This window comes from Telopea speciosissima, chromosome 2 (assembly GCF_018873765.1).
Source record: "Telopea speciosissima isolate NSW1024214 ecotype Mountain lineage chromosome 2, Tspe_v1, whole genome shotgun sequence".
Taxonomy (NCBI): domain Eukaryota; kingdom Viridiplantae; phylum Streptophyta; class Magnoliopsida; order Proteales; family Proteaceae; genus Telopea; species Telopea speciosissima.
The window spans coordinates 10,229,153-10,244,971 of record NC_057917.1 but is presented as its reverse complement, the minus strand read 5'-3'; the positions used below and the strand labels follow the sequence as shown (position 1 = coordinate 10,244,971).

The 15,819-nt window shown below is 39.5% G+C and overlaps 1 protein-coding gene across 1 annotated transcript; it reads left to right on the top strand.

The window, feature by feature from the left end:
- The first annotated feature begins 496 nt into the window (after positions 1–496).
- On the top strand, positions 497–13,908 carry LOC122651419 (cell number regulator 8-like). The gene is made up of 3 exons (XM_043844800.1): positions 497–908; positions 1,965–2,167; positions 13,464–13,908. Exons 1-3 carry the CDS (start codon positions 641–643, stop codon positions 13,695–13,697), a joined length of 705 nt encoding a protein of 234 aa, XP_043700735.1. The 5' UTR covers positions 497–640; the 3' UTR covers positions 13,698–13,908.
- Positions 13,909–15,819: the final 1,911 nt, after the last annotated feature.

The window sequence follows — 15,819 nt, the reverse complement described above, 5'->3', positions numbered from 1 at the left end:
TGATACCTCTACAGATGTATTTAGACTTTGATACCTTCTTTTGATTGCTTCTTGTTTTATTCATGTTACGGGCAAAATATGATTTTCAAAAATAATTTTGGAAGTGACACATCTTTTATTTTTTTCGGTTGATAGTGATTTATCATTATGCAATTATCAAAATTGAATCAAATCGGCTGATTCCAAACCCAATCTGATATTTGAAGGGAGAAGCGGCTTGAATCGGGAATCTGATCCAGCCAATTCTGATTCCGATTCTATTTCCTAGACCCATGATTGGTTAGAGAAAAGACACTCGAAATGAACGGCTGAGATGGACGGAACTATTTTTATAACCTGAAACAGACGTACAGGGAAAGTTGATGATGTGGTCCAGTTAGACAAACACGGGTGTCGGTTAGTCGTCTGGCGTGTGCGGCTTTATTACACGGTTGACACGGTCCGTGAGCTAAGACAAAGACGACTAACCTCCCCTTGACCCCTTCACATAGCCATAAATAAATTTTCTCTCCAAATAAAGGAAGAAACTTCGTCGTTCTTGGACGTTTCTTCCTTTTCTTTCTGGGTTGTTTTGTTTGTTTTGATCTCCCATTTTCATCTTGTTGTTCTTCATTGTTTGCATCTGCTAGGGCTCGCTTCCATGGCTAATCTTGAAGAATCGAGCCCTCTTATTGCCAACCGAGACGACGGAGATGCCAACGACAGTCACGCTGAGACAGAATCGAAGTCTGTGCCTTTGGAATCGGGAGAGATCGGTGTTGGTATTGGTGTTGGATGGACCGCCGATGGGCTGCCGTTAGGTCACGGAAGTGTAGTCGGGGAGCCAGTGGCTCGTGGTCCTTGGGCTTCGTCTCTCTTTGCTTGCCTTGGCCGGAATGATGAGTTCTGCAGTAGTGATCTTGAAGTTTGTAAGTTTTCTTTCTTCCCTTCTCTGGGAATTATGTTTGTCATAAGATCTTGTAAATTCGTTCAGGGTTTTCGTTCTTTATGGGTTTGAAAAAGTATTTCCCGTAGCTGCAGTTTGATGATGGTTTAGTTGCTAAAAATGCCCTTCCCCCCCCCCCCCCCAACAGAACGATTCATCACTTAGCGATTAAAAGAAGAAAAAGGCATCTATTTCAAGAACTACTTTTGTTCTTCTAGAATTTTGAATTAATTAACTCCATTTCAAGAATTATTACCCTTACATAATGGTGAATTTAATTAAAATCAGGCTAAAGTGGATGTCTAACTTCCGTCATTTTTGTACTTAAAAGAGGAAAACTACCCCACCCCAACCCTCGTCAAATTTATCCCAAACCCTCCAGCTTCTGTAAGCATGATAAGGACAATTCAGCCCAAAATTTGTAATTCTCCTGGGCTCGTGATCCAAGTTCAGGCACTGAAGTTATGAAAAGCCTGTCTAAGCATAAAAAGCATTTATGCTTCTGTCCCGTGTGTATCTTTTTTGGGAACGAGTTTATGTATGACCTTGGGAGTTGGTTGAGGGGGTTAAGAAGTGCGTGTAAATGAATGTTGTTAGCATACACACACACAAACACACACACACCAACAACAACAACCCAAAAAAAAAAACCACCAGCAATATTGTTGATGGTCTCCTGAGCACCTGGGTTTGTCCATGGACTACAAAGTTGATCTCCAGCTAGTTCGTGGGCATCTTGTTTGATGGTCTCGTTGATGGCTATACTGTTGTATTACTTAATATTATAACTGAGGGCAGAATAAGTTACATACTTTCTACTAGTGTTATCATTCTGGGAGTTTCTGGTTGTAATGTTTAGGATTACTGGGACTTCAGTTTTGATCGATGATAATTTGTCGGAGGCTTACTTATAAATATGTATTTTAGACTTAAAATTTTTCTGTTGTTGTGATCTTAAAATTTGTCAGATCTCTTTGTTTTTGTTGCATTCCACATGTTTGTTGGTCTTTCATACATTGACAAGCTATAATCTGGCTAGGTCTCCTTGGAAGCGTTGCCCCTTGTATGCTCTATGGAAGCAATGTTGAGAGACTAGGCTCTGGTCCAGGGGCTTTTGCGAACCATTGCTTGTCTTACACTGCATTGTACTTCCTTGGAAATTCCCTCTTTGGTTGGAATTGCCTGGCACCCTGGTTTTCATATCCCAGCAGAACTGCAATCCGCCGTAAATTCAATCTTGAGGCAAGTTACTATTCAAATTTTCTTATAAACTTTTCTTTGAGGGGGTAAATTTTTTCACTTAATGATTGAGATATTCGGTTGCTGTTCCAGTTTCTTTTTCATTCTTTCGTCATTGCTGTTTTAAGTCTTTGCAAGTCTGAATAACTGACCCCTCTTGTCTTGTGTATAAGTTTTATTAGATATTGATTACTGATCCGAGGAAGTGTTGTAGAATGTGGATTTCCCTTCTATAACCTATTTTGTCATTGTTTCTAAGCAACTATTCATTTTTTATGTGATGTTGATGGCTGTTTAGGTAGCTGTATGGGATTAACTGATTGACACATCTTCTACTGGTCTCCTGTTATCAGATGTCTATTAGTGCTACATTATGTTGCATCAATTAACACCTACTTATATTGCACAAATTATTAGGGCTTATTGGTAGGCCTATCTTGTTGCACCACCAACTTATGCTGCATCAATGGGTTGTATTAGCCGAAGGCCTTGTAATTATTTGGGAAGAGGAATAAAGTTTGGAATTATTTATTGTTCCTCCTCCTCCCTTTTGTTAATTTATGATTCTCTATACTGGTCAACTGCTTTATTCCCCCTCCTCTTAGTTCTTGCATTAATTGGTCCGGAATTAGGCGTGGCTATATCACAAAGCTCATGTTTCTACGATCTCAATCTGTATTTGCTTGAATGATGCATCAAATCTCTATCAAAGTGGTTAAAGTTTATAATTGAACAAAAGCTACGGTGGTCTATGATCAGGTGAGGATTTAGATCAATTTTTTTGCAGAATTTGGAAGTGGTTTATCTTATTTGAAAGTAGAAAAGGTATTGTGTACAGTGTGCAGTTTTTGGTAAGATAATGGCCAATAGATCTTTAATGCTGCCTATGATTGTCACCCAGAGTATCTGACTGTTGATGGGCTTCCAATCGAAGAGATATAATCACAGGCAAGTTGAATTGTGTGTCCAACTCTAGATATCTTTGATGAGTAAGCACCAAACTTAAGTGATGTTGTTGAAAGTGGAAGTGCAAAAGTTCTGAGATTCTAGTTGTAGTTGAATCTAGTTAGGACGTCAAAACCAAAACACTTGATGGGAAAAAGATAGTGAAGTAGCTATGATGTCATGAAGGGGAAGACTTCAAGAAGTTGATGGACGATGGTATTCACAAGCTTGACATTTCCCGTTCTTGCCCAGATGAGAGATATAACAACAATGATGGCAAGATACATTGCTGTAAGTGAGAAAAGGATTGGAGTGAACGAAGTCTTTGGGTTTTTGAGCGTGTGAAGGCGATTCTTTGGTTTGCTTTCCATGATTGTGGCTATGAAGGTCTTCCCTCCGGAGGAAGGTTGTTGTTGTTGGCAGTTCTAATGGGGAGAAATAGATTCAGAGGCTTTTGTTAATAGTGAATCGATTAAAGATGTGCTAGATGATGGAGGACAGGGGAAGTAAGGTCGGTTGATGCTGCTTTGGACAGAATAGATAGGAGAACAGGGGCTACTATTTCTGGAAATGATGATTTTTCCCATTCGAATGGCGGTAGCTTTGCATGTGCTTCCTTGTTCTCCAAAGTTATAGAAAAGAGGATGGATTAGAATTGTACTTTGTCCAACCTCAAGTTAAAAATGTTATGCATGTTGTTGTATGTCCTTACTACATCTTGGAGTGGAGATTGGGTTATGGAAGAATGCCTTGGTGGGGGCATTTTATTGGTCGGAAACCTGCTTTTGGATTTCTTAAAACATCATTGTTGCAACAATGGTGGATTACAAGTAATGTAGGTGTCAACTTGATGGAAAATGGTATCTTTATTTTCCGTTTCAATGTGGAGGAGGATGGAATCCATGTGTTAGAGGGTGATCCTTGATACGTTAAACGGAACCATTAATCCCTCGTCCTTGGATTTCAAAGTTGTGCTTGAAGAAAAAAGATTCGAGTTCAGTTCTGGTGTAGGTGGTTTTGCCGAATCTTCCATTTAATTACTGATATTTGGAGGGTTTAAGTATCAGGGGTGGATACTGATATGGTGTGAATTGAGCAAAGAGAGCTACCGCAAAGTGACTATTTTAGATACCTGGGGTTAATTATAAATAAAGAAGGTGATATAGAGGAGGATGTTTCACAGAGAATTAAAGTGGGATGGATAAAGTGGAGAGGTGCGTTCGGAGTATTGTGTGATGGACGTATTCCTTTAAAGCTTAAAGGAAAGTTTTATAGGACTGTTGTTCGACCGGCCATGATGTATGGGGCAGAATGTGGGGCAGTTAAGAAGTGTCATATTGATAAGCTTTGTGTTGCAGAGATGAGGATGTTAAGATGGATGTGTGGAAAAACAAGGAAGGATAAAGTTCGGAATGTACATATAAGAGCAGACCTGAGAGTTGCGCCGATCAATGACAAGCTCTGAGAGAATCGTTTAAAGTGGTATGGTCATATTCTACGGAGGCCTACGGATGCCTCTGTAAGGAGTGATATGATTCCGATTGAAGGAGCTAAAAGAGCTAGGGGCAGACCTCAAATAATCGTAGGAGAAGTGGTGAGGAAGGACATGCATAGTCTAGGTCTTGTTCCAAATATGACCTCGGACAGAGCCGATTGGAGGGCAAAGATCCATGTCGCTGACCCCATTTAGCTGAGTTTCTTCCAATATGCTGGGTTGTGGCTCTTTCCTCTTACTGCCCTTTTTTTTGTGGATCAATGTAGCCGACCCCATTAAGTTGGGATAAGGCTGAGTTTGTTGTTGTTGTTGGAGGGTTTAAGTATAATTTGAAGTGTGATGGGTAAATCTCAATATACGGACAAAAACAAAAGAACAACTATCATATGCTTGGACGTGTATAGAGCTATCGGTAGAGGAGGAGTTGGCAAACTCAATCCTATCTACGATGAGCATGAAAAACAGTTTGATCAAGAAATCATTTATGATTGGAAGCCTCCTAAGTGATCAACATGCGAAGTCTTTGACCATTATTTGAATCAGTGTGGGGTTCTAGAAGGACATGTTCTGCGCAAAGAATGGAGGGTAAAAATCCATCGTCTACAGTCGGTTTGGTTGGAATTTTTAGTGAGAGGATGCAACTGGAATTAACTTTATGAGGCAGCATTAATGGAGTTTCTGATTCTATGGTGGATGTGAGTGATTTCTTCGATTGAAGCACCACCAAGTATGGTGGCTGTGGGTGGAGCATGTCTACTTTGGGAGGCAACATTTGGTGCTCCACCATATGTGATGGTCTGAAAAGGAATTAATGATGGAGTTGGTGCTGACCAAAGTATCTTTCAAATGCAAAATTTGAATTCAAAAACCAAGAAGGTAGGTGGAGTAGATAGTAAAGGAAAGGATAAGGTCAACATATTCGGTTTTAGAGGGAAATAATGACGATCTAGATTCCGTGAGAACAATTGAGGAAGTTGATGAAGATTGGTTGAGGAATGAGAGATAATTGGTGATTGCATTGATCCACTTAGCATTTGGTCGTATGAGAAGATTATTGAGGATAAGGTTGCTGATGTGGAGGTGACTTATCTTGGCAACTCCTCAAGTGTTAATGTCACTGAAGTGGGGTCAAGTCTTTACTTGGGGCGAATTTGTTGGAAGGAGTCAATAACAAAGTGAAGGAAGCCTATTTAGTGGAGGTCAATGGAAGGGAGCTTATTTTGGAGGAATCGGTTGTGAATAGGAGGTCATTACAAGGTGGTGCGGTTGCTGATTTGGAGTTTCTATCATGTCCAGTAGATTTAGTAGTGGATCTTCCTTTAAATGAGGAGATTGAAGCTAAGGGGAAAAAAAGAAGACCCCCTGCACTTAGGGGCTGATCTGACTTGGGGCTTGGAGTTTGGAGGGAAAGCAACATTATTTTGTCTTTAACTCTCCTTTCAGAGGCTCCATGTGATGCATCCCACAAGGCTGATAGCTCCTTTGTTGCCTCTTTTGAAGAGTCCAAAAACTTTGCCTCATGAAGCCAGTGTGGATCCAGGAGAGTAATTTTGCTTTGTCCATATTACTGAGTGGCGGCCTTCCTCTTTTGCATGCCTCACCAATGTTGGTGTGTCTGTTTCTGAAGAAGTTGATGTTTTAGAAGGATATAGTGTTTGTACAGGGAGACAAAATCATCGTATTATGTTCTCCCCATACTATCTTCATTCAACAGACTGGAAAACTTGATGTTTTGTTTCCCTTAAGATCGTTCTTGGCCTATATTATTAGCTTTGTCTAAAGCCCTTAAGGCGCCTTCTGGTGTTTTGCCTTTTGGGATGATATCTACCTTTTGGCATTGTATTATTTTTGTCCTATTTTAATATATATTTATAATTATAAAAAAAAGAAGCAGCTGATGGACTACATTTATGATTATGGAGAACAACAATTTGGAAGAAATCTCAGATCAGAATTTTGGAGTGAAAAATATTGAAGAATATAAGGAAAATAATAAAATGGGAGGAGTTCTATATGAAAAAGCTTTGTTACATATAGTGGTGCTGAAATTTTCATCAATTAGATTAGATTTGGAGAGGGGGAATAAATTTTGATGAGATTGAGCAATCTAATAGTGATACATTGCTTGTAGTTCACATGGATTTTGTTGTTCTAATGGAATATGATAATGCTTTTGCATAGTAGGTTGTGTATAAAATCAATTCTATAGTTGACATACCCATCTTTGATTATGTTGCAACCATTTTATGCAAATTGTGGGAAAGCTTTGAGGATGAGGTCTTCCACTTGAAGGTGGTGAATTTTTTTGGATGATTAAAAAATATATTAAAAGGGAAAAAAAATAATACAATGCCAAAAGGCAAATAACAGCCCAAAAAAGCAAAACACCAAGACACCTCAAGGACCTTAGACAAAGCTAACAATATAGGCAAGAACGATCCTATGTAGAACAAAACATTTAGTTTTCCAGTTTGCTGAATGTAAATAGTATGGGGAGAACCTAATGCGATGACTCTCTCTCCCTGTAAAAACACTATATCCTTTTGAAACATCAGCTTCTTCATAAACAGTCACACCAATCTTGTTGAGGCGGATAGAAGAGCAAGGCCACCATTGAGTAATATGGACAAAGGAAAATTCTTCGTTTGTATCCACATTATCTTCATGAGGCAAAGTTTTTGGGAGCTCTTCCGAAGAGGCGACAAAGGAGCTGTTAGCCTTGAGGGACGCATTTCATGGAGGCTTCAAAGGGAGGGTTAAAGACGAAATAATGTTGCTTTCCCTCCAAACTCCAAGCCCCAAGTCAAGTGGTCCCTGGATGGAGGGGATTTCTTTAGTTTTTTTTTTTTTTTTCAATCTCATTATTTAAAGGAAGATCCTCCACTAAATCTACTGGACATGATAGAAACTCCAAATCAGAAACCATACCACTTTGTAATGACCTCCCATTCACAACCAATTCCTCCAAAATAGGCTCCTTTCCATCGACCTCCACTAAATAAGATTCATTATCATTGCTATCGATTCATTTCAATAAAGTAGCCCAAAATAAAGACTCGACCCCACTTCAGCTACCTTAACATTTGATGAGTTACTGCTTGTTTGATGCCACCTTTTACCAGGTAACCCCTAATGCTGTATTTATCAGTCATTAAGACATCAAGGGGATTAATGATGGCCCAACATTGTCCAGAAGGACATGCAGAACAAGCGGTCTACTACTTGAGCGAGAAATTCATTGGAAACGAAGAACGATATACAGCCTGGACGATGAGGAGGATGAAGTGTACGAGTTCACCGAAGAAGATTCAAAACAGGAATCGAACCCTATCCCACCAACCGAAGATGAAGTCCGGGAACACAACTTCGAAATTGCTGAAAACCCTCGACCACCAATATAAGTTGCATCCACGTCAACCTTATCCTCAGTGATCTTCTCATACAATTGAATGCTAGGTGGATCAATGCAATCACCAATTATCTCTCCTTCCTCAACTTCTTCAATTGTTCCCACAGTATCTATATCATCGTTAGTTTCCTCTAAAACCAAAGTGTTAACCTTATCCATTCCTTTATTATCTGCTCTGTCTTCCTCCTATGTTATTGAATTTAGATTTTGAATTTGAAAGATATTTTGGTCAGTAACAACTCAACCAGTAAAACCTTTTACAGCCACCATATTTGGTGGAGCTCCAATTGCCGCCTCCCAAAGTAGACATGCTCAGCACCACTTAGATCCACTACAGAATCAGAAACTGCATTTATTACTGTCAAAGAAGGAGTAACTCCAGCCGTACCCTACCCACTAGGAATTCCCATCGAACCCACTATAGATGATGGATTTTTTACCCTCCATTCTTTACGTGGAACATGTCCTTCTGGAACCCCACACTGATCTGAAGAATGGCCAAAGACTTTGCATGTTGAACCCCTAGTAGGCTTAATCATGAATGATTTCTTGATCAAAATGTTTTCCATGCTCATCACAGATAGGGATTGAGTATGCCAGATCCTCCTCCGCTGATAGCTCTACACACAGCCGAGCATATGATTGCTGTTCTTTTATTTTTGTCCATTTGTCTGTATTAGGGGTTTACCCATCACACTTTTAATGATATTTAAACCCTCCACACACCAGTTATGAAATGGAAGATTCAACAAAACCACCCATACAGGAATTGAACTCAAATCTATTTTCTTCTGGCATGACTTTGAAATCCAAGGATGAGGGATTAATGGTTTCCATTGTATGTATCAAGTACCACCTTCTAACACATGGGTTCTATCCTCCTCCACGTTGAAATGGTAAATAAAGAAACCATTTTCCATCAAGTTGACATCTACATTACCTGTAATCCGCCATTGTTGCAACAATGATGTTTTAAGAAATCCAAAAGCAGGTTTCTGACTAAATAAAATGCCATACCAAGTCATTCTTCCATACCCCAATTTCTCTCCAAGATGTAATAAGGTCATACAACAGCATGCCTTCCATCTTTCACCTGAGGTTGGACAAAATGCAATTCTAGAACTTTGGAGAACATTGAAGCCCAAGCAAAGGCACCTCCATTCGAATGAGCAAACTCATCATTTTTAGAACTAACAGCTCTTGTTCTTCCATCTATTCTTTCCAAAGCAGCATCAGCCGACCTCACTTCCCCTCCAAGCCCTCCATTTAGCACACCTTTCATCGGTTCACCATTAACAGAAACCTCTGAAATCTTTTTTCACCATTATCACTGCCAACAGCAACGTTCCCTCCTCTGCAAGGAGGAAGAGGAGGCAAGGCCTCCATAGCCGCTGCCATGGAAGGCCACCCAAAGAACCACTTCACCCGCTCAAAATTCCAGAATACTTCATTCAAAAGAGTTCTATTTTTTTTTTTATCTTATCGTCCTATTTACAGTTGTAGTAGTTTGCAATCACCTACAGTCTCTCAAGAACAAACAAGAAGAAAACCCAAAACCCAATAGACGAGGCCGGTGGTGGGGGACTAATTTCACAGTGAGAAAGAAAGGAGACCAAACAAAGAGGATGCAAGCACAAAATCTCAAGGAAAAGCCTGATCAAACTCTGTTCTCAGGAAATGTTCATCCAGTGAAATTTTTCAGTAGTTTGAAAACAGGACACGCACTCCAAAATGCAATAATTCCAGCCGTAGTAGAAATCGATAGAATAACATAAAAGCGGGAACCCTCCTAATGAGAGGATGGTGGGGAGGATTTTTACATCAGGATAAAAGGATACAACAATAGATCAAGTGAGCCTCGCACAAAATGCAGTTTGTCAACAGCTCTCAGAAAACGAAAACCACCAAAAAGAGAAGAAGAAGATGGGCGAAAGATCAAAGTCCAGAATGACAAAAAAAATTCAACAAAGGCTAGAAATGCATCAAGATCTTCATCAGAGATCCACCCTGACGATCAAAACCTACTACAGATCCAAAACCCCACAAAGACTCAGAAGGAGAAAGGAAACTCGACAGTGAAGCGATGCAAACCCATCAAGCAAAATGCAAGGCCACTTAAAAATAAAGCAAAAAAGGGCCTAAAAGAGTTCCTGGTTTCAAAGATCAGAACTTTAGACTGAGGAAAAAGAGCACTACTGTATAATAGAGAGAAAGGGACCTCCTTCTCTTCCTGCTCACGAAGGCGATGATGCAAAGTAAAAGTCTAAATAAGAACTCCTTCTCTGGGTCAAAAAAGCAGGAAGGAGCTAGACTGCTAATGGGGTTCACAAATATGTTTTCTTACAGGATGGAACCCACATAGAATCAAAAAGCATCATGAACTATGATTAGCTTCTTGGTTTTGACTTTTCCCCCTTTTTCAATTAACAAATAGTGTTTTAGCATGGTGTTACCGTAGTGCTTCTTCTAGTTTGTGCTAGGCATTTTTCGGTTTGGGGACAGATTTGAGACTTAATAATTTTAATTATGAACCATCAAAACTTGCCTTTTGCCCCTTGGTTTGGGCGTCATTAGATAGTTATATTCATCCGTGTATTGGAAAACAATTTAAAATTTGGGACAGTCCTGGGACCCGTCAGGTATCCCTGGCGTCCGGGACGGCTGTCCCAATGTGTTCAAACGCTGATATTCATTTTGTGATTGGATCCTGTTTTTAAAGTTCTAATTTTGGTTACGAGTCAACGATAGGTATTAGCTAAACTGGGATATTGCTTGAGGATCCTGTTTTTAAAGTTCTAATTTTGGTTACGAGTCAACGATAGGTATTAGCTAAACTAGGATATTGCTTGATGGTGGTCTGGTTAGGAGTCTATATCATGCAAGAATAGAGCTGGATGGATATAACCTTGCCTTGTAAATATTGTATTCAAGTTTTTATGAAGTAGTTGAATTTTCTCTTTGTGAAACTTTAGGTTACTGCCCTCCTAAATTGAAAAAAACTAAAATAATGGCAAAAGCATATTCCTGATAAATTAAATTAAATTCCCGAATATCAGTTGTATGGAAAACACAGAGGCCAGAAGCAGAACTTAAATTTTAAGTTTAGCTACAAGTCACAAAGCAAGAAAGCTGCAATACTACTTGTAGTATTTGGAAGTAGATGCAATCCCAAAAAATGAGAACAGGAGTGGCTTGGAGTGGGTTCATGGTCTTCAGGCTAGGAACCAGGTATTGTCCCTTCAAGAAGCCTCAGAGCATGAGCTTACTTTCTCAATGCTTGCCAATAGAAAAATTGGGAGAGCCTACATGGACTGGTTTCAAAATGAACAACTTTGATGTAAAACAAGATCACTGCAGCAAATCCCTTACCAGAGCTTCCTTGAGATAGTTCCCTGATGAGATTCAACGGAGAGAGAGGGTCCACCCATGGTCAATCCTATGTCTGTTGCATTCGAGTCTATGCTTCGAAAGGAATCATCAGCATAAGTTCATGATTTCTAATCCATGGGAACGGGAATTCTTTTCATGAATCTCCTGTTTTCTCATCTTACCTCTCTGTTTCTTCTACCTACTACACCTACCAAAACTATTTATGGAATGAGCAGAAACTTTAGATCCTGAAATTTTTGGGGGGGGGGGGGGGGGAAGACCGGAGTTGGTAGCTTCTGCTTGGGTTTTGCAATATCAGATTTTACAGAAATGGCTGCTTATCCATTCATCTCCTCTCTCTTCCATGCTTCTTCCTCTGCAACCACCTCCCAATCGGCAACTAAAAAAAACTCTCCCCAGACCCCTAAGTCGTTCGTCCTTCACAATGTGCGTTTGTCTCCCCTATTGTCTCTATTCTCAACCACAATCACAGGAGCAGCATTCTGGTTGTTAATAACACGCCAAGCCGTCGTCCTTCCACACACTCTTGCTTACCACAACTTACCCATTTCCTTTCTTGTGTTCCCTAGATTCTTTCTTTGTCCTCTATAACTCTCTTGCCCTCTCCTCTCTGCATTCCTGATGTTGATGCAGCGTCTGCTTTTGTCGTCACCACTCCTCGGAAGTTGCACTAGGATGAACTTGCCGCTGTTCAGCTCTTCCGTAAGAACACTCCCCTTGTTGTCTACGTCACTAACCTTCTATGGCAGCACCACCACCGCTGCCGGAACAGAGAGTGAAACTGCCCTCTGTTATTTGATATTACTTAACTGTCATTCTAAGGTAGAATAAAGCAGATTCAAATTCTAGTTTGGTGACTTCAGTCTATAAAAATGGCTCCATTCGTCCACCTCCAAGATATACTTCAACAACATCATACCCTTATCCACCAAGCCACCTCCAAGATATGCTTAAAGGACATAAAAGACTGGTTATGACTTCTGCTGTAACCACTTCGGTTACGAACAGATTTGCCCTTACAATAATGAGAACTTCTAATATGAGTAACTCATGGGAGTTACTAGTCACTCTCCGGATTTAAATCCTCTCCAATTCCCCCATGGTGCAATTCGGGGTGGAGAGGTCGACACTTGGCAGGCACAACATCCAACGGTCCCAGCTGCTCCACTCCACTCTTTTTATTTTCCTTTCTTTCTCAAGCTTGGCAACGTTGGATGTTGCACCTGCCAGGTCGGTAGGTGCGACATTTCCACCCTGAATTTTTAGGGAATTGGAGAGGATTTAAATCCCACTTCTCCAAACAAATTAAAGGGTATTTTAAGAAATAGGCTCAATAAGATTCTTCATCAAATTAAGCTCCTCAAAATAGAAATCGTCACAAACCGACAGAGTAGTAGTAAATTGATTATAATTTTCCAAATACAGCTTGGAATCGCAAGACCACCGATTTCTCATTTTTGATAGGTAAGTCTATTAGCTTTAGACGGTATCTGAATCAAATTTACAGGTTTCCACCTTTCAAAATAGCCATGTTGAAAAGTGACGGAAATCACCCATGTAATGGCTCAGAATTTAAGAGGAAAATTGTCTATGCAATTGCATACCCTTTCAGTAAACTGGTCATAAACTTTTCAAAAGGTGACTCTTATAATGTTAAAAGAAAAACTGTGTCATTCAACATTCGTTACCTGCCATGGATTGGATTTGGACGTTTTGGAGAAGGAACATGATTATTTGAGCGTGAGAGTTGTATTGGCGGCAATTGGCAACCAGCTGGAGGCAAATTGAACCTTAATATGCTCATTTTATGTATCATTGAATCGTTAATTTGCAAACAACAAACATTGAGATATATTTGACCTCTAATTTTCAATTAATTATGCATTTAAATGAATCTGTGGTATTGAGGTATACATGCACATCAAAGATTTCTTTCAGTTGATTCCTTACTTAGATTTTGAAGAATTAAAAAAAGGAGAATAATAGCTTTTGGCTGATGGAACTGTCTTCCCATAAGTTTGTGGAGAAATTGATCTTCATCGTTTTAATTATGCGAACAGGGTAATTGTGAGGCATTATCCAGATCATGTGGGTGCTGCGGAAGTTTCATGGAGGATGACGAGCAACGAGAGCAGTGCGAGACAGCATGCGATTTTGCAACTCACTACTTCTGTCACGTATGCTCCCTCTGTCAGGAAGGACGAGAACTTCGCCGTAGACTTCCTCATCCTGGGTTCAACGGTCGACCTGTGTTGGTCATGATACCTCCCATGGAACAGACAATGGGACGTTGAGGTGCATGAGATTGTTCTGTTTGATATGTTTAGCCTGTCTATACTTTCTATCATTGATATGTGGCAGATTATGAAATTTTAGTTGTGTTATGTAACTTATGTTAACTGGTTAGGAGAGCAACGCTTGGTTTGCTCTGTCAAACAAAAATAAGATTTGTTAATATGGGAGATTTGCCTGTTTGTGATTCACATATTGCATTTCCATTTCAAATATACATTTCATATATTTCCTCATTGGTTGACCCTCCCCAGACACCGCAGTGACAGTGCCTCGTTTATATTTTCTCTTTGGTAATGAATGCAGAGAAGGCGGAAAAGACAGATTTTCCTAGTCCACTTCTGACCTCTAAGCAGGGTTGCTGAGGTTTTGGCATGGGAAGTGCAAAGTTGGAAGGCTATATGTACCCATTAACTTGTTACGAGCGTGATACGAACTTGGAAGAACTCAACCCCATAAAATTGACTTATAAGGTGAGTGAACCCAAAAACTTATCAACCCACATCAAGTTTCCCATACAACCGATATGGGATAAATGGGATCGTAACATTCCACCACGCTCCACAGACCCGGTGTCCATGTGGGTTGGCTTTGCACTAGCTACTAGTTTCGGTCAAACACTGTCATACCGACGTCACCACCCGAGCCGCACGATTGCACCTGAGAGACGTGGTGCTAGCTTTGATACCACTGATACGAACTTGGAAGAACTCAACTCTATAAAACAGGCTTATAAGGTGAGGGAACCCAAGAACTTATCAACCCACATCAAGTTTTTCATACAACCGATATGGAATAAATGAGATCGTAACAGAGCGTTACATGCACCCCACCGATGAATGGTAATGCGACTCTGATCTCATGCAGGCCTTATCTTCTCTTTTTTTCTATTCATTAAAGTTAGACTTACAGCTACAGGCGACTTTAGCCTGAAAAAAACTGCAAGCAGGGGTGTGACAGGTATTCGCACAATTTAACCAAAGGCGTACGAAAGGCTTCCTCCTCTGTGGGTATGGGGAGGGGTCATAATGTACATAATCTTATCCCTACTTCGCATAGAGGCTATTCCTCGATTTGAACCCACGACCACTATATTGCAATGGAGCAACTTTACTGGTGTGCCAAGGTCTGCCCTCAACCAAATGAACAACTCTAAAACTACAAATTTGGTTACTGGTTGTGAGTTCATAAGGACATGTTGGGTTGCTGTGGACAAAGTGCGGTGGACTGGTTTTGTGATAAACCTCAAGCATTTTGCAACGTAAATAAGGGAAGTGAAATAAAATAAGGACCGAGTTTTCCTTGACCATGGTGAAAGGAAATCTCTTCAGTTAATGGCCATTATAGTGCTTGAATGGACACTGAAGAGCAGTTTGGAGTTTGGACCTTCAACATAAGGGGGTTTGGTAACTTGATAGATTGTTAGTGAAAAATTCACCATGGAGACAGGAAAAATTTCTAGAAATTTTGTAATCATTACTTAACATAATTATCATTAATTTCAAATCATTTTAATTTTGGTTACTAATTTTACTCAAAACTTTGCAATCATAATTATTAGATTTTTTTTTTGTTAAAAATTCCTTTGAATTTGAAAAATCAAATAAAAACTATATCTAAAAAGATAATATAAGAATTTTAATGTTTAAGTGAGATCTCAACCACCTGTCATGGATAAAAATCCTCTCTAATGAGGAGCTCGGCCAATGAGTGGGCTGGTTGGGTGCGTTGACTGGGCATGCACCGAGATGTGTGCATTAAAATGAAACTGAAATGTACAATATCATCTAAAATATGCATTGGAAGTAAGGGCGGGAAAATGAAACCAAACCGTTTACATTGAAGTCGTTTAAATTAATCAATGGTTTGGTTTTGATTTTAAAATTGATATCGTTTAGTTAAAATGATTTAAATCAAATCAAACCATTTTATGAAAAATCATTTAAACCAAAATAAATATTAGTAATATATAATGACAATAATTAATAATAACAATAAATAATTAATAAATATGTTATGATACAAATAAACAGTTATTTAAAGAAAACATATAAGACTTCCATTTCAATAAAAAAAATAATTTAAAACATATAATGGAAATTAGACATTTGAATAAAGAAAGTA

Bases quoted from the DNA above. Each gene is read 5' to 3' on its own strand.
- LOC122651419 (XM_043844800.1), top strand. From the start codon at position 641: ATGGCTAATCTTGAAGAATCGAGCCCTCTTATTGCCAACCGAGACGAC. The intron at 909-1,964 runs GTAAGTTTTCTT...TAATCTGGCTAG, and splicing joins CAGTAGTGATCTTGAAGTTT to GTCTCCTTGGAAGCGTTGCC. The intron at 2,168-13,463 runs GCAAGTTACTAT...TTATGCGAACAG, and splicing joins GCCGTAAATTCAATCTTGAG to GGTAATTGTGAGGCATTATC.